General features: G+C 39.3%; 1 protein-coding gene across 3 annotated transcripts in view; it reads right to left on the bottom strand.

Moving 5' to 3' along the window:
* The window catches only part of TLE4 (transducin like enhancer of split 4), a gene marked incomplete at its 5' end in the record, with an annotated part of 96,969 nt that overhangs the window by 52,894 nt on the left and 23,783 nt on the right, over positions 1 to 20,292 (bottom strand). For 2 of the 3 annotated variants that reach the window (XM_021380558.1, XM_021380559.1), the window contains 2 exon segments: positions 5,614 to 5,688; positions 14,280 to 14,342. In XM_021380558.1, the coding sequence (XP_021236233.1) occupies positions 5,614 to 5,688; positions 14,280 to 14,342 (138 nt within the window). 3 annotated transcript variants of the gene reach the window in all.

Genomic DNA, 20,292 nt, shown 5'->3' with positions numbered 1-20,292 from the left:
GGAAGTCATAAAAAAAACCAAAAAAGTACTGTATATGTTCATGCTGTAGAGTACGAAGAAAATTCTCCATAGGACTCCTCATATCCACACTGATTAATCTTAATTAAAAAAAAGATACAGTGGTCAATTAGCTTTGGTGCCAGAGTTTGGAAAAACATGAGGCAGAAGTCAGCTCTCCTGCTGGATCAGATACAGTATGTGAGCTGTAGTACTTTTGTCATATGCACTTACTTAAGCATAACAAGCAGGGCCTCTGGCATCAGCATATTGGCAGTGGGATGTAATAAGTGGTCTGCACTTCACCCTGCAACATGTTACTGACTGCTCCTATGGTGATAGACCAATATAAATTCAGTAGCTACAACAGCTTGTGTAAAGAGGAAAACAGTGGCAGCCCATTCCAAGTGTAGCAACTGAATTTACAATCCACCCTTGGAGAGCTTTTTCAGTAAATATGGAAGCTGGAATTATGTAGATTCTATGTACTTCTCTCAAAATTGCCTAAAAAGTTCTTCCGTACTTCATTTTCACCTTTTTTTAAATTAGGATAATGCTGCATATGGTAGAGATTAATTTAAATCAGTCCTCACCTGTAAGACTCTCTCTGAAGATAGCACTTGGTAATGGGGGGAGAAAAAGAAAAAAAACACTACAAAAAAATCACCTCTTCCCTCCTGGTCCTCCAAAAAAGCAGCATCTTTGACCTAGCCATATTTCAAACAAATCATTCAAAACAAAAAATATTCACCCAAAAGCATTCTACGTCTACAATTTCCTCTTCTACAATTCAATTTCAGAGATCAGGCAGTGTCAAAAACACTGCAGACCACATCTCACGTGTTCTTAGCATACAAACAGCAAACAAGAGTCATTAAGTAGGGAGGAATGAATTTCAGTATTTCTTTAGGTAGACAAATGAACACAACTCAAAGCACATATCCATCAAGTCAATCTCGTCTGCCACCTTCCCACTTTAACAATCTGTGTACAATATACAGCAGGTGGCCGCTTTGTTTTACAGCGTTTAATTTTCAACAATCGCTTAATGCCAGCACAGCCCTTGAACAAACAAAACAAAAAGGACCTGAGGACCTAAGAGGAGCGACTTGTGCCAGTGCTACAACACAGACATTTCCCTGCCCTTTTCCAGGCAGGAACAAGTCTACCATGCAAACTGGAACATTAAACATTATCAGTTTACAGGAGAAAAGCTTCTGTTACACCTTCCCGCAGTAAATGGTCTGCCTGCAAATGGGCATGGTGTAGGAGAGCATCCCCGCTCCTGCTCAGCTTCAAGGTCAGGCCTTGGCCCTCCTCCATCATGTCACAGCCAGTAATGTCAGCCCAGGCTGGCTCCCCTCAACCAAAAAACACCAGAAGTCCCTCTCTTCTCTTCCTCACTGCACAAGCACGTGCCAAAGGCAGACATAACCTACCATGCAAGGAGTTTACAATGCTTCTGCAATGCTGCAAGCACCTTAGCACCTAACAGCAGGGGCTCTGCACCACTGATGCCCTGGGAATAACAGCACGTACTGATACTAGGTTTGTATTAAGACTTGTGTGCACTTATCTGCACCACAACATTTTCAAAACTTCGCATGCCTGCAAGATAGCATATGGTGTATTTAAGCAGGCATTGTTCTCCACATCTGTAGAAACAGAACATTTGCTCAAAAACAACCAGAAATTACACACTTTCTGAGATGGAGCAAACTAGCACTCCAGTCTCAAACACAGGACAGAGATTTTGACAAGTGGCATATTAAAGAAGGAGCTTTATAACTTGACAGTTATATGCCACAACACAGAAGCATCCTTTCTTCCAATAGCTGCCATTTGCTTATATTTAAAATAGACAGTAAAAGTGACATAATAAAACAAAATGCTTAAGAATTAAACTGAAGCCTTTTTTTCCCCTTTTTCTCAGATGTATAGAATGGTAAAGGCAAAATCATTTAAATCATTTCCTTAGTAATACAAGTAATATTTAAATAGATTTAATAGTGCTGCTCCAAACCAATGAATTATGAGTTTAAAACCTATTAAAATGTAATGTTTTTTTCCTGAGCTGAGGGGAGAGAGATTTAAATCCACTGAATTTTAATATTTCAGCTTGAGCTGCAGGAGGTAGAGAAAGTCCAAATGAACTATTCCATCAGCACCATTCAAGCATGAACATTTTAATCAGTTTTACTTCCTTGGAGTTCTCTAACACAGTTTACGCTGTCATTCTGAAAGCACTTAACACAGAGAGTGTGAAAAACCACCAAGGCTTGTTATTGCTTTTACAATTGATGGCAAATAATTTTGCAGACTTCCTATCATTAAAATGTCACTGCTAAAAATTGAGGTTCAGCATTTCTTGTGCTAAACTGCATTTTCTTTGAACACCATCACGTACCTGTTCTTAAGTTTTTGGTGCATTTATCTCTGCTGTGATAAACAGGCACACAAGCAGTAGCCTTCCTTTTCTGTCTTACCACCCCAACGCAGTTGAAAACCAGCTATTTTAGAACAGGGAAAAACACACTCTGGTAAAATTCTTATAAAGTTACAAGTTAATTCCCTGGTTCCCTTATTAAAATACAACCACATTCACACAGCATGTTCTGATTATATAGTATAGTGGATTAAAAAAAACAAAAACAAAAACATTCTACGAGAGTCAGACAACTCAATTTAGTAATACAGGAAATGAAAACATCATTCCTAATTAGATCATATTGCTGATTTAAGGCTACAATTTCTGCATTGTTCCAACAGTGTGATCTTGCAGTTTCCCATTTAAAAATACGGCAGCTACGACACATGACAAGACCAACTGGATGCATCACGCTGCTCATGCCTTTGCACCCAACCTGGAAAGGAACACTGAGTGCGCACTACAACTTCTCCAAGCAAAAATCCTGTACCACACCGCCCATGGCAAATACCAGATGCAGATTTACAATCCCCTCGCAGCATGCTTATGACACATAGTTTTCTGGTTAGTTTTTCTCATTGTATCTCTCAAAAAGAAGATGGATGATATTTAACTTGTTTCAGTCCGTCAACAGCTTTAAACTGAACATGACCTGTGAAAGAAGTCATTATAACTGTGTTTCATTCCATTAAACACAACGAGTTTATTGTCAAGAGAACAAGCAATCTCTCCGGGTTCCAGGCTCACTTCAGTATTTTGCATTTAAACTGCATGGATCAGTGATTTGGCTCATTTACCAATGAAGATAGAATAATATTGCAAAGTTAAAAAGGTGCTTCATCAGATTCCATTAAATCAGAGAACACTCATATAAAAATATGTACGTGAAACACAAAGAGAGACATGATTTGTGTACATTCAGCTCTTTTCTTGTGCCAAACTCCATTCAAGCAAAATCCATTTTAAACTCTAGCCGTAACTCCTCCACTCAAACCAAAGTGGTTCTGCTTCAAGGATGCGAACTGAAACACAGAGGCCCCAAACACAGAGAAATTTATGCTACATTTAATTTCAAAAACTCAAGATACCACTCCTGTTTTCCTCCAGTACACACCTCAATGGGAAATTAAAAGATATATTCAGAAAAGTTGTGAAGAGTAAGCAAACATTGGAAGCTTTTAAAATATCACAGCACTAAAAGAACACAAACTGTCAGACTTACTCAAGAACAAAATCATATAAGACAAGATAATTAGAGCCATGAATTCTAATTATATTCTTTTTTTTTTCTTTTACCAGTATCCACAAAATACCACAAGCCTCTTTTAATCTTATGCTACATTTTCGGACTCTCAATATAAGTTCGGACGTAAAATTATTGCTTGTATTCACACAACTACAACTTAAGCTATTCTGATAACTTGCTATTCTATTTATTCCATTTTTTAATGAATCTCTTTAACACTGAATTAGATTACTTCCCCTTAACTCTGAAGAACATGGCATTTTCAGTCAGTATTGCTCCCATTTCTCTAAAACTGAAGAGAGATGTTATGCAGCATTTCCCAAATCAACATACAGCAAGAGTGAAAAAAGGACATAGTGAAAGGTGAAATCACCCTACTGAGGGAAATGAAAGCTATCCCATTTTAATGCACAGAAACAAACGTCAGATATTACAAAAATTTCCGGCAATGGAATCCAAACTGCCTTGAAAAGATAAATTCAGACAGCAACAGACAAAACAGAAAATTTTCTTCTGTTTGGTGGGGGCAGACCAACAGAAGTAACTGCCAGGCTCCCAGACAAGCATCCAGTCTGCTTCTATCTATTCTGAGTAGTTTAGTGGTTCATGAAAGCAGGATAAACTTAAATAACAAGTGCAATAGGCTCTACATCAATGAACTTTCTCATTTCTAGGATGCAAATTACTTTTCGCAGTCTCCCTCATATCTGCAATGGTGAATGACAAAAACGTACACAAATAGATTGTGAAGTATTCATATGCATGTGTTGCACATACACACACACAAAACGCTATGTGCACACACACACCAACACTACACACACATGCAAAGCAGACACACAAAAACGTCTACAACAAAGAAGCCAACCTTTAGCTACTTACTTTATGCAAAGAATGTTAATAGAAGGCAATATTTTTGGTTAGGTAATGAAAACTAATTGGGAAATTATTCATCTCCCACTTTCCCCACTGGAGCGTAAAAGACGTACAACGAATGTTATTCATGATTCTACACGACTCGCTCTGATTCACCCCCTTCTTTCTAACGGGCACTTCAGAGGAAATAAAGGTTACTATTTTCCATTTATATCTTCTAATTGACTACCAGTGTTTTCTTGTGGTCAGAGGGATACAAAACAGAGTTAGAAACAGACTATTAAAAACAAGCTACGATCAGACCATTGCTCTACACTACCATCAGCAATGATCAGAGAGTCCTGATTTCCTTGCTAAAAGACAGAGGCATAATTGAAGCAATATCTTCACTTCAGATTGATTATTCTGCGACCCTTATCCACAGCTTCACTCAGCAATTTGAATTTTAATGAAAGTAAATGGAATAATTAGCATTTCAAAGTGTGTTTGATACACTGAATAAAAAAAAAAGGAAAAGACTTTTATGTATAATCTATATACAAAAGAAAAAGCATTTGGGAGGGGGCAGAATATGGGAAGTACAGTTGTAGCATCTTCATTAGAATAACTTAAACAACTGCTTGCACCAGCTGCATAATTATACATGTGAATAATGTGCTATTAAGCTATGACTCCTCACATTTATTTTATGTAGTGGGAGCAGCCATCGCTTTTGTTGTTATGCCTTTTCTCTCCAGTCATAAAATGTAAACACTATGGCTGCCCACACCCATAAACCTTCCAGGGGTTCCACACTGAGCCCATACCACTGGTAATAAAACTTTTACAAGACAGGCTCCACACACACGTGTTTTCAGATAACTGACTGGGACCCTGGCACCTATGAGTGAACTGGGGAAAGGATATTTTGCTGTACGTTGTTTCCAGCTTTTTGTTTGTTATAAAAAGTAACTAAATTATTTTTCAAAGTAAATATGAATGTGTGGTGGATATTCATGGGCGGGGAGGGGAGGAGAGGAGAGGTATTTACAGATGCTATTAGAGCTGAAATGGAAAGACCACATACCCCAATGATTGCGTTCAGTTCTGCCATGGTCACTTGCTTGGCACGCTCCACAGCCTGCACCACTTGTTGCTGGTGCTATAAATGAAGATCAGAAACAGAATAAAATTATTTGTTTTCTAAATTACTAAGCACATTTTTTTTTCCTTTTTTCTTTTTTACTTTTCAGTCACACGTTTGAAATGATAGTTCTCTAACAGCCTGTATATAATTCTGCGTATAAAGAAAGGAGAAGATTTTATTTATGCCACTAGTTGCCTGGAATACCCTTGCCACCAAAAAGACCAATTTTACAACCCATGTGAGGGCCCTGCTTTTTGTTCATCAGTGTGCTCTCAAACTTATATGTCACCTTAAAAAGCAAATCACTTTCCTTACGGTCACAGAAACTTCTTGATTAAAAAAAAAACATACTGAAAACGAAAGGTATGTATTTTCAACGACCACATAGCACCCACAAAACTGAAGGATATACAGAATCTCTTCCTTGGTACATTTCAAAGCAGCTCAATCATAAGAATGAAATTTAAAATGCCATTCACAATTCTGTCAAACATGTGAAAGAGAACTAATTATTTCAATCCCCAACATGTAAATTTTAATAGCTTTAAAAAGTCCATCAAAAACACATGGTCTAATTAACAACACAGTTTACAAGCTTCAGTGGTTATATTATCTCAGTTTGAGTGATACCGTATTCCTGCAGTAAATTCAAAATTGCTATATGCTGAAAAGTGATTGGTATTTATTTGAAAACATCAGCTACAAATAAAGCAAGGTCCTAATCTTGCAGACAGACCTGTGCCAGTTTGGAGCTCCACCAGTGGCAAATTCATCTCTAAGTGCAGCCTTGCAGGGTTGAAATTACAACGAGAAATTGGTGCAAGGAGTGAGGAGGGCTCAGGGAGAAATGCAAGCAATTGTATCAGTACTGGGAGTGAACCACCCTTGATTTACAGCCACAGACTGAGCATAGAAAAGCACCATGAGCTCAGCTCAGGGCGGGGGAGACCCTGAGGAAGGGCTCTGTTGCGCCTCCGTTTGATTTCCTCAGATGTGCCAGTTCCTGGTGCTCCCCACCCAGCTCTCCTCATTAAAAAGGAGGGAGAGAGTCTGCCATGCAGAAACAAAAATAGCCTCGTCACTTACAAATTCCCTCTCCTAAAAGCTCCTGGGGTGAGGAAAAGCAAGCCTAAAAATTCACCCATAACCATGAGAAATGCTAACCTCAAGTACAGAAAACGGATATCAGCAAAGAAAGAAGGAAATAATTTAGAAACATTCCTGGAAGGAAGAAAATGGTTTTAAGGTTTGTTTGTTTTTAAGCAAAGAAGAATTAAATGAAGGAAATGCCAGGAGAGCAAATAACATACTAAGGCAAACAGAATCACAGCAGTCCCATTTAGGGTTTTCTAAAGGTACAGTACTAACATAAACCAAATCTGTCAGTTAAGAGCAGCCAATGTAAAGAACAAAAAACAGGCCTGAACATGAGCAAATGTGTTCTTGGCATTTGGAAAAAAAAACTGCAGTGAGTGTTGTACCACCATCACGGATAACCATTAAAAAGGAAATTGCAATTCTTGAGCTTCAAGTTCCCGATGATGCGTTATCATCTCCAGATCATCACGTGGTGAGGACAGTACAGCTTAAATCAATAAAGTAGCTGAATGCCCCTGTGATATCTGGCTTTTTAAAGCAAGGGGGTTATCAAAAAATTGCACCACCACATTCTGGTGGAGGTCAATTACACCAAAAAAAGGATTATAGAATTTTTGATCACATCATTAAACAAACAAGAAAAATCCTGATCATTAAAAAAAAACCTCTCGTTTACTGAATGGTTTACAGTCATCACTGGTTTCCTATCATTTCCTAGGTAATACTTTTTGGCATGGAAATAAAGACAGGAATCCAGTTCTATGTATGAGCATTCTTCTTTACAACTGTAATACCCACTTACTTAAATTCTGTTCCCAGGGCCAAAGGGAGGAAAAGAAACAACTTCCAATGAACCTGCAGAATTCTGGCCTGAAAACGTCAACAGTGCTACAGAAATTATTAAAACTTTCATCCAGGCTTTGGGAAAATAAGTTAACTCTCCAACAGTTTAAATGGCTTTGTTTCTTTTACAGCACATATATGAACAACGGACCTGAAGAGTATTTGGGAAAAACTGTTTCATTCCCAGGTGAGAAGAAGTGAAAGTCAAGCAAAATCTCTCTTTAAGATTTCCACTGAAAAACACTGTGGGACAGAAATTCCCTAACCAGACACACAAAGCATCTTTCATTGATTCTAATAGGTTTGGGATCAAGCCTTCATAGAGAGGAGAAAACCCATGGGCCTTGTAACACTGAACCTAAATTAGGTATGGTAGAAACAATTAAAACTCTCTGTTGCTACCTGCTTTAACATTGATTTAATCTTCAGTGCCATGGTATGCACAACAGAGAAAATGGATGGTTTGTAATTAGCCTCTCCATCACTTCCACCTCAGCAGAGCAACCTAGTCAACTCCCTCTCATCTCCCTGAGACCCCACTGGGGGCTTGCCCCATGCGACCCATAAGCTACTTTGAATCACAGATGCAAACAACACACGTCGATGCATCACAGCAAGCAAAATCAGAGAGGTCTCTACACCAACTCACATGTTCTTGGCAGAGGGATCCCTTACTCACGCAATCCCTTGTGCATGAGGGAATGAGGGGTTTCATGTCACTGACCACAGCCTGGGCAGTGCCTGGAGGTCTCTCTATCTGGCAGAGCAGACAAGGAGGCACACAGGTAGTGGTCCAGGAATGCAGTGTGGCCCAAATGCAGCACGATGGGCAATGTAAGGGCAGGCAGCCCCGCAGAGGGCAGGGCGGCCGCCAGCCCAGGCCACTGCTGGGCATCAATACATGCTTGGGCGCACACCCTGCACATGCACCAGCAACTAGTGGCATCATATTAGCACCAAGCACTAGTCTACCCATCAAATGATCGTGGAAAGACTTACAACTAAATGAAAAAAACACCCAAAATACTTTTACTTTTTTGTCAGCTACATGAAGACAGGGTGTTGCAGCTTTCACACACTTTAATGCCAGCCCATCTCCTTGCATGAAAGCAAATGACAAGATCACTATCTTCAGCTATAAGAAAGCTGTATTTTGCATACCAGGCCAGAGCAACGAACTCAGTGCCCTGCCTCTCCTGTCACGCAGACTAGTATCATTTCTCCTTTTTAGCTTCTTCCCTGTCTCTGCTCCTCGTCCCTTTCTGCTTTCTGCAGGGAGCGGTGTCTGCAGTTGCCTTATGTCGGAAAATCTCCTCCTTTTGGTTTCATGGTGGGTAGCGACGACAGAAACCACAAGAAGGATGTAGGTGTTTTTGCAATCACATTGTCTTACCACACTGTCACCTAGCCCAGATTCCTGCGCATGCATTGCAGCATGGTGGAAAATACCTGTGTGTTTTTTGTTTTTTTTTTAAACATATTGTAGCTCCCTGCTGCTTCCAACAACAGGAGAGCCACACTGACAGCAGCCAAGCAGTGAAATTCCCCAAATACATGCACAGGAGTTGGTGTTAAAAATGTCTAGTTCCAGCCTTCCTCCAGCACCATTAATAAAACCCAACGAAAAACTGATGACAATTTACCTTGCAGAAGCAGGTGGATTCTGCTGTGTTTTATTTATAATATTCTGTTGTTGTATTATCTGTTTAGAGGGTGAACAGACCAGGTCTTGCTTAGGAACTGCAGCGGTGTTATTCTGAAAAGCCTGATCTAGAGACAGCATAATGAGATGAAGCAGTACTGAAAACACCAGTGAGAAAAAACACATTTACAGTGGAGTACAGTACACACTTAGAAAACTAAAAGGGACCAGCAGGGTCACTGAATCCAGGCACTGCAACTCAGACAAGATATAATAACCACTTTATAAGATCCTAAGAAAACTACTAGCAATATATGCATAAATTGCTAATAAGATGTCTTCCTTGGTAGAAGGATTACAGAGATGTGATAGCTTCCTTCTACTTTCTATTTCAGCTCATCTTGGGCAAGTCTAAGATGTAGGAAAATAGTTTTTTCTTCTCAGCCTCTCACATCTCAGACCAACGGTTATTGCCTTTTGAATAACATTTAGGGACCCTCCTCTGCTTCTATATAATGCATGTAATGTTCTTCATACAAACTTACTGAGCTTCAGAAGCACCTCTATAGAATATCAATATAGAGAAGAGTGAGCATATTATGGCCCATGTCTATCCTGCAAAAGGAAAACCATCCACTAATAGTAAAGCGCTTGAGAGGAAAGGACTGCATATGTGAACACATGCAGCATTTTCTTTTGATTGTTTCTTTGCACATATGCATAAGTTTGGCATCTGATTGTACTCCTAAGTCAATGCGACCACCTTGTTTCGCATGGGAACAGAAGACTATTTAAGAGTAGGCCTTCTAGCTTGTTGTCAGTCAGTTCACTAGAAGGGACACTAAATCTTCAGAAACGATTCTGATAGCCTCCTCCAGCCTATAATGATGCTTGCAGTGTAAGTCAGACAGCTTATGTGTATCTGCATAAATATAAAATAGTCGATATTTACCCAAAATTAGGTAACTATGATCCAAGAGCAACTCGGTCACACCAAACAAATGCCGCAATCCAGCACACAATGTCATTTGGCACTCAGGACACACAGACAGGGTCGAACAGCAACAGCCACAGGCTGCACCAAGACACACACACACACACACCACGTTGACAAGACAGGAACCAGCCTCAACTTGAAACCCACACGCCTGAGGAAATGTCATGCTGTGGTACAGCTGGTATGCCCAATTGAGAAGTAGCATAAATTAGCAGAGGTGTAATCTACTGCTTTATACCCAAAATGAATGGTGTCTAACCATCTAGCTCATCAGAGGATGCGAACATCAAACTATTCTACACCAGCTGCAAACGATAAAAACTAAGTTAACTAAGTGCTAACAACCTCCAAATATTTACCTATAGCCTGTGGGCACCTCTTTCCCCATATTTAATAGAAAGTACCTTGAGCACACCAGTATCTCACAACATCACACGGAGGTGGAAAATGACTACTGCAACACAGGAAGTCTGCAACAGCAGCAGAAATTGAACACTGATCACCCCTGAGGTTCATCTCATGCCTCGACCACAAAGTCACTCTTTTTTATTGAAAAAGGGAAGTTGGTATTTTTTAACGCTATTCTTTAGTGTTCTTAAGCTGTAGTCAACACAAAAACAAGATACTACTAGACTTCATATATAGGTGGTTTAAAAACTTTATTTTCAATGTATAGTTAAGTAATCCAAAGCACTGTAAAGCTGACTGAAGTCTTGCGTCTCAAGAAATTCCTGAGTATTTTACTGGTATGTCCCTGGAAACAAAGCAGGCAGTAATACACAGAAGGGTGACGTATTGTAATTGCATTCACTTCATGAGATCTCTAGTGATTTTGGCCACAATTTCTTACTTCTAAGTGAGTTATCGCAAGTCATTGATTCCTTACAAAGTTAACAAGCAATAAGACAAGCTAACCTCGTGCTATTATGAGGCAATAATGCTGCCATCAGTGCATGTAACCACTGCATTTTGTTCATTTTTCCCTCAGGCACAATACAAAGGAGGCTGATCACATTTTTCAGGCACTTTTCCACAATTAGACTGTATGCAAACTGCATAAACAGCAAAAGCACACTGCAATTCAATTCTCTATTAATCTAGATGATGAAATGATGAGGCTTCCATTACGACACTTGGTTCTTAAAGATACAAATTAGACAGAAACCGAGACTAGCAGAATGCTTGAAACTGGAGACCTGTTCTGTTTTGCCTCATCAGCATATGCCAATACAACCTGACTGTAAAATGTATTTGTGTAATAGAGGTCAAAGAATCACCAAGATTTTCTTAACCCCAATATGAAAAGTGTCACCTTCAATAGCACTGTCAAGATACATGAAAAGTCTTTTCGTGCTTCCCCAATTCAATCCTTCTAGTCCCTCTCCCATCTTACTCAATGAAATAGAAAATACGCTTGCCTCCATGCAATACAAACGTGCACAGTGGCTTTTTGGAACTGCTCACTTTTTGTCTTTGTCACTGCATATAAAAACAACAAATTTGTGAACTTTTTTTGACCTCTCAATTTCCTGTAAAGCCCAAAGAGCTTCGACACCATAGAGTACGCACAGAGAAGAAGCTGTAAGACTTGTAAATAAGACACATGCAAACAGGTGAAGGAAAGTCTGGACGCTGTGGTTTTGAAAAGCAGAGGCTCGCTAGGGCAGAACCATAGGAATGTCTGTTTTCAGATCAAAAATTTTTTAACTCAAAGCTCTGACCTAAAACCTAAAAAAGTAAACAGCAGTCACGAAGCACAATGACACTGGTGTGTTTAAGCCCTCATGGGGTCATACTGTACCCATGACAGAAGTGGGACAATGTAATCTTTTAAGTTTAAAATCTCAGCTATCTCTTTTGTCTACCTACATAGTTCTTACAGCAAGCAGGCCAATGAGAAGGTGCTAGAAAGTTAAGTTCAGAGTTATTTGAGTTATATTATTATGATACTCTCCATGCTTAGCTTGAGGTCCAGAATGTTGTCAAATACTGAACAGGGCCCTTGGCTCATAGTTCAGAAATTACTGCATGTGAGCACCATAAGGGAGGTTAGCCTTGACTGAGGAGAAGTAAGAAGATGCACAGCCATCACAGTGCCTCCTCTCTCTAATACACGTGCTTAAATTGTGCCAATTCCAGCTTTCATGAGAAGGACTCCTGGTTGATGCAGTTGCAGGGACTGGAGAGCAAGATGAAAAACAGAGCAAAGAAGCAGGAGAGAGTCTGAGCTCACCTAAGCAGGATGCCACTAACACTAAAGTTCAAAAACTTTAAGTGTATTTTTTTTTTTTTAAATCCACATGAGCACATAGAGGGGGTGGAGGCTAACACTTCCAAAATCAAAGCTGAGGGCCAAAATCTGTCAGTCACTGTGAACCAAAGACATCTCTCTTCAGATGTACTCTAAGCTCACTTTCTCCATGGCAAGAACTATGCTTGCTCCAGGGAAAACAGGCTGAGACGTGGAAGCTGAGCAAGCAGAGCAGCACGACCTGCTATTACCTATTGTAATAATGCTCTGTTCAGGAATTCTTCTGGAAATAGCAGTTCCAGTAGGAGTACACTGGTACAAAGTTTCTAAACACTGTACTGCATACTCTGGAAGAGATGTCTCTGTCATAGAAATGCTGATCCTGTGCCTTTGCCAAGATCACAGCTTTGCCTGCCAAGAACTCAACCCTGCCTTTGTTCAGAATCGTGACATTTTCGTGCTCACTTTAGCATGAGTATGAATCAGCTTTACACCTCATTTTTATATGCTATGTTATTCCTCTGCAGCAAATGAAAACCTGTAACTGGAAGTACAGTGATTCTGTAGCAAAGTACAAAATCAACAGTTACTCGTTTTAGATCCATGCAGGACTTGAATTCTGGTCCCCCAGCAATATAACTAGATCATTACACATCATTTAGTTTCTACAAACCCGTCTTTAAAGGCAAAGAGCACTGCCACACTGACAAACATTGCCAGGTTTTAGTTTTGATAGCATGATTTTCATCTCAAACGCAGGCAGATGCATGCACACATGTACACACACAGAGCATTAGCTGAATGCTGATGTTGAGCACAGGGCCTTTAGAACATAGCAGGGCAAGCAGCTCTCCTGAAAAGCAATGGTACTTTATGGGACAGCTGAAAAGGTGGCAGAAAGAGTCCTAGCACATTCTCAGGCACAAATACGACGTTTTATGGATGCACTACAAAGAAATACAGCTTCCGACTTTGATTTCTATGCTACTGAAGTGAAACCTCACATTAAACAGGCACACCCAACTCCTCATCCCTTGCCCCAGAGGGGTGGGCAAGTGAAGGCATCACACAACCAATGTCTCCTTTCATGAACCACACTGACTTTTTCCTCCACACATGCCTGCACCTTCAAGGCTCCATGCAAGATCAACCAACGCCCCCAAATCCCACTGCCCTTTTCAGAGTATCTTCTGAGCATTTAAGAAAATACCAGCAAACTGCAATTTGGAAAAAATCAGTGCCTACAGAAATCAGATCACACTGAGTTTCAGTGTTCTTTCTATACTGTAAAAATACGCAGAAATCATAAAAGGATTTAAGATAATAACTAATCTGGGATGAGAAAATAGGCAGAAATAGATTGCATTCATAGGTCTGTGGAGCATCACTACTCAGTACACCAAAACAGAAGTTTCTGCTGAACTTTAAAGCCTTCTGCCAAGAATGTAACACAAATCATGCCTTTCTACCACTTTGGCAATCAATGCTCTGATTTCAGATTGACCAAGTCAGAACTGGGAGCAAAAATGCATCTGTACATGACAGCAAAATATTTAAACAACTAAAATTTTGTTTAACACATCACAACACTCTCCATTTCACGTAAGTACATACTGGAAGAGATAATTAAGTTACAATGAGGATAGCATTGGAAAGTCAAGTGCAAGCACTGTGAGATTCTTGAGTGAACTGTCTCAATACAAAGTCCCACTTCAACAAGAGGGACTGTAACAAGGCAACTGTTTAGACTGGTACAAGTACAAACTACTACCTACCTCTTGGGACAGGAAGGGAATGACTTGTGCACATATAGCATTCAGCCTCTTGACAATTTCTGCCTGCAAATGACAAGAAAAAAGTTTAATTATATAAATTCTCAGATGCAACTGTCATCCATGAACACAGAATATACAGTTTTTTTATTTGTTTGCTTCCATCTCTAGCCTTCCTCTGGCCAGGACAGCTTAACATAAATATCTGGAAGCCAGTTTAACAATTCCTAGAAGCTTATCACCTCTGACTAAAAAGTTTTCCTTAAAAAACATAACAAAACACAAATACAGTTTAGGAATTCTATATGATACAAAGAAGAGTTCATTTTCATCATGTAATCAAATATATTTATTTTAATGGAAAAAGTCTTCAGGAGATGTAACAAAAAGATAAAATACTGTGGATTGCTCTAAACTCTCTCTCAGGAAGCATCACTCCAAATTACAGCAATGTCACTGTAAGTGAACAAATAAGCCAATTACTTCTATACGTACACTGTGTGAGAACATGAGAACATTAGCAACACAATATACAACTCCACTGATAATCATTTTACCACATATTTTATAAGGTTAGATGTTTTGCACTATTGTGTCATATTTTTGCTATGATCAAACCCAGGATTAATAGTAGTTGCTTTCATGAAGCAATTGTGATCAGAAATGGGTAATAAATGATTTATTTCCACACTGCAGATCAATTCTTATTCTGTGTATTTGATCTGCAAATCTCAAAGATACAAGAATTACATCTTGAGCAACAGAATATTTAAAGTAATGTTGACTTTCTTGCAATAAATTTTAACTTTCTTATAATAAATCAGAACCAGGGTCAGTTTCTCACTATAGAGTAGGACAGAACATTCTTCCTGTAGAATCACTAACCATGTGACAAATATCTACAAACTTGTGCAATCTGGGCTTCCTTCCCTTACCAGCAACCTCTCCAGCTTTTTTGCTATGCATACCTTACGAAATGATCCTGGAACCGAATGGCTTAGAAGCAGCAGTAGAAAGACAGAACTATATGTAAAATAAAGCTGTGCTCAAGAATTACAGTTACACAGCCAGGTAACCAGAATACATGGTATGCTGGAGGTAAGGTACACGTGAAACTAACTCTGCCCCCTTGTGCATACTGTGAATACACTTTTGAATTCATAGACACTAGTTCTCAGTACAATTTCTTGATTTCTCCAAAATCCACTTAAACTCCTGCAGGTTATTCATATATCAATCTCTACGCTACACCATCCCAGCAACTTCCCACTGATTTTCATGGTTTATGCAAGTCCCTATCTCATTAAATTTATGCATTCAAATACTTATTTGACATTCATATACTGTTTTATTAGCAGCATAGGCACCTTGAATAACACTTGAGAATATGTTCATCACAAAGTAAAATCATCATCTAATTTCCAAGATCTATACATGCCTGTAATATTCAACAGTCTAAAACTTAAAAATTCCTTTAAATAGACAGTGTTTAGTATACTATTTTACTCCGAGATTTATGAAGTACTTGTTATATAAAGCAGTACAGGGAGGCACAAGGAGTGTATCGAAGCTCCAGACAGAAAAGCTAGGGGATCCAGTACTGCATTATTTGAGAAGCAATGTTTGATTAAGGAACTGCAGAACAAAAGACAACGTACAATTCCAAAGTACCTGTGCTGCAGTGGTTCAAGCACCATTAATTCGGTCATTTCCAAATTTTAGGTCCTAGCCACACTGTTGTATTTTTTTAAAGGAATCACCTGAGTGCCTTAAAACCAGGGAAAACTACATATCCTGCTCTCAGAGGCTTTTCCACATGAAGAAAAAGCCCCAAAACACCACTGTCTCTGACTCACACTGGAGCCCACCTCAGACGTTCAGTTGATAACTCTGAAAAGCTTGGGGATTCACAGATTTCAAGGCAATAAGGAACGGTTAAAACTGTCTTATTTGACCCCCTGAGTAACACAGGCTATAAAATTTCACCTACTTCTCCATCAGACCCATAAATTCTAGTTTAGCCATAATATAGCTTAGTCAACCAAAATGATTTCATTGAACGTACTTCAGGGCATGTCTCCTAAATTAAGGTACTAAGCTACGGTGTTCTTATTTTAGTCACTCCCCCCTTCACACAGAATTATATGCCTCTTTAACTTTTCTTATGGCCAAAAAATACATAAAAAGTGCTTGCTCAGTATTCACTCAGAAATTCACCTCAGGCAAATTCTGAGCGTGGGCAACATCAATCCAAAATGTTGCTTGCAAAAGGTTGTAAGCAGCTGATATAGGTGAGCAGTAGGTTCCACAGCCTTAACAAATATCTTGGTATTAGTTCCGCTGGATGCAGAACAGTGGGAGATCTCCCAGGCAAGAAAGTGAGCTGAGCAAGGTGGCACCCAGCCCCACATGTACAAGAAGGAAAGGAGCTCACTGAGGGCTTCAGGGGACACCAAGACATCCATCGGTATTTCTCAGCTGGCCATGGAGACCTGCTTGACCAGTCATAACAGTTGGGAAGCTTTCCTAGGCACAGACATGCGTAAGGACTCCTTCCTCGTTAAACTGGTCTTCACTTCCTCAGCCATGAGCTTTCGTAGTTGCGTGGTTGTATATGCAGCTATATTTTAACATCCACAACACTACATTTGGATAAAAGTCACAGCAACTTCCATAAATACAGATGTTTTGAAGCACACGAATAATTGCTAAAAGGTCTTGGGAAGGGGAACAAAAGGAGGAAGTAATCAGGAATAAGTGCTCCACAGTATCTCATGGTGAAAGGTGGTGATGTAGTCACCTGAAGAGCAAGCCGACGCACCAGCTCTGGGCACAAGGCACTTTAGGTGGCACTCAGCAGCAACAGAACAACTCAACCAAGCAGCAGGACTTCACCACAGGACTACAAAGGTACAGCTGCCTGCCCTTGGGACCACACGCTGGAGGAATAGAGTGCTGGGTATCTGCACAAATGCTACATAGGTTATAATGCTCTGAAGCCCAAAACCTCAAAATTTCCTATCTGCATTTGTCTGCCAGAGCCAAGGAGAATTCATGGAGAGTGAAGAATCAGCTTTATTACTCCATAATGCTTAGGTTTGGCTCCAAAGTAATTGCACTTGAACATCCTCAGAACATTACTGTCTTTGGGTGCCCTTTCCTATTTCTAAAAAAGATTTCAAGAACTGTAAGACAGACATTGAGTTACTATTGAATACTCAAGGATGACGCCCTTCATAACCCCAATCTTACAAACATTTTGGAAATGACTATCACTTTATCATTAACCCTTCAGTAAATGCCATTATTGCTGCTAAGACTGTAATTTTGCATAGTTTGGGAAAGAAAAATCAGAGTTCTCTTTATACCCAAGTTAACAGAACTGTCTGCAGATGAAAGTTAACCTACATTTGTGTGAGATCACATCATGTTCTTACAAGTATTGCCAAAAGCATCAGGAACACACCACAGCCAACCCTCCTTCCAGACAGCAGCCACACTGATACTCCGCAGATGTGTGGGATGCACACAAGAGACATGGCAGAGTTTTGCCTCAGTGTTTGGGAGTGACACATGATGCCTAAAGCAGTATACAAAATTTTAAGAGGGATTTACTTCTTTCCCAAATTTTCATAGAAACAATCCACCTATATCATAATTTAACCATGGGTAAATATTTACAGCAAAAAGTACGGACAAACTGTAAGCTCACACAGCATGTTTGTTAACTTAAAGCAGTAAGCAGATTATCAGAGAAGACTACATGATTTGAGAACTCAAAGTGCCTTTACATGCACCTGGATAAAATGGCATGAAACCCTTGATGTTTTACCACCAAACTCTCCTGATGCACCGTATGTACTCAAATAGTCAAATGCAAAAGTTAAAAGGCACTTTCAAGCGAATGTTTATTTCCAGTGTAAGGATGTCAGAACTGCCAGAGGATACTATTCATGCTGCCTGAGGAATAGTGTCTGCATTACACATTTCCAGTGATCCAGAATATCCATTGAATAGTTAACAGTATACAGTGATGTCAGAATATTTTTTCATTACCATGTTCCATATTAGGTATTAATGATACCAAACCACAACAACTCAAGAAACAAAACAGGTCATTTATGCACTTTTTGCTTAATATGAAAAAAGCAGATGATATACCAAAAAAAAAGAAAAAAAGCAATTTAGATCACAGATTTTCATGTAGTGAATACAAAGTATCCCGTCTTGACACTGGAACTATTTCTGCAATTAACTGCACAGAATAATACTACAGCAACACAGTGGATTGCTTATTGCAACGTAATAAAAAGAAGCTAACTGACTGAAGTGGGTTTTTGTCAGGCCATCTTACAATCCAAAGGTGAGGCAATGATAACACACACTAGCACATCCATAGGCCCACTGCATTAGACCAGGCCTGAAAACTCCCACTTTACATAATGTGCAAAGTAAGACACAAAACAAAAAAAACACGAGTCTGCTTTACATTTCCACACCGACAAAGATTTTTGAAAAAAACACATTTAAAAACTAGCCTAAGGACTAATCTTTTCTCTTAGATGCCATGCCAATGGGTTTTCCATGATCAGCCTAATTGGCAGGAGAAGGAAAAAGTATGATTTCATAAAATCAGGCAGCCAGTTCCTCACATTGAAAGCTAAAGTTGCCTCGGAAACACTGCTGCTTCCAGGGCCATCTAATTTTGCCTCCTTTTTCCCATGGGACTAAGCTTTAGAGAGGCATCATTTATTTACAGGCCTTTCCACTGGGCTCCAGTTATCGGCCAGTAATGCTGAGGACACACACTTCTAATGGCCTATGTTTTGAAACCAAGGCTAATCTAATGGCGCAGTGCCCAAACTCCTTTTCCAGCATAGCCATTAAAGGATGTAGGTTATTGCTGTTGTCACCATTGATATTTGTCATTGTAATGTAATTAGGGCCCTAAAATGATGCATTACAGCCCCTGGCACAGCTTCTATTAAAATCTTTTCTTCTGCTCACTGAACTGCGACCTGCTTTGTGATGAATAACAGACAGACAGCTTTAGGGTGAGGAGCAGATTCACCAAAGAAGTATTTTCCAGCACTGGAAATAAAATAAATAAATAAATAAATAAATAGCAGAAGGGAACCTAAGAAGAAAAGCACAAGGAAAAAGAAAGAAAAAGCACACAGCACATTTGAATTTCATCTGACCACTTGAAATTCTGATTGCATCTGATGAATCTTTCTTAGGACAATATATTCTCAGTCTGTGAATCACATGGTTAATCAGGGCTCTAATCTGCTATCCATCAGCCTATGCCAGCACTGTAACTTCCAATCAAATTTATAGGTTATGTGGGTCACGCATCCCTGAACAGCTACATTCACAGATATCCCATTTAAACGGGCACAGATTCTGAAATGCTGTTGTTAGGGTGACTGAATGTCATAATACTATTCAGAGCTTTATGAAAGCTCCTGATAAACAGCTGCTAAATTATTGCCTGTAGATACAGCGTAATGCTCTGAAATAGCATTAATGGCCCAATAAAAGGACGATTGTTCATGCCAAAATATAAAAAAGGATAGCTTTTGCTGCCACAGTTTGTCAAATATGTTAAAAAACACCGACACTTCTATTACTCCTTTCCATAAACACAAAAGATACTCGGTTTTGCATAGGAAAACATCAGCATGAAACCAGAAAAGATGAGGGAGAGACAGGCAGCAAAGATTCAAGTCAGAATTGTTTTTTCAGTTATCTAATGCAAACTTGTACTGTTTGCTCTCTTTGGGAGCCACCTACGAAAGACATTATTTTAAAAGTTTTAAGCTCTTGTCATAACCAATTACATGGCTCTTTTTTGTTTCGTTTTAAATAGTAAGTATCCATTAATTATAATGTTAACACTAATATATGTTAACATTTATTAACCATGATGTTAATAGATATTTTCTTTTGTGTATAAAGACCTAGTAATATCATTATCCCAGAACCTGATCCAAGCAAAGGAATGAAGACCAGC

Source organism: Numida meleagris, chromosome Z (assembly GCF_002078875.1).
Source record: "Numida meleagris isolate 19003 breed g44 Domestic line chromosome Z, NumMel1.0, whole genome shotgun sequence".
NCBI classification, from domain to species: Eukaryota; Metazoa; Chordata; class Aves; order Galliformes; family Numididae; genus Numida; species Numida meleagris.
Note: the sequence above shows the minus strand (reverse complement) of the source record. Positions and strands in the feature narration are given on the sequence as shown.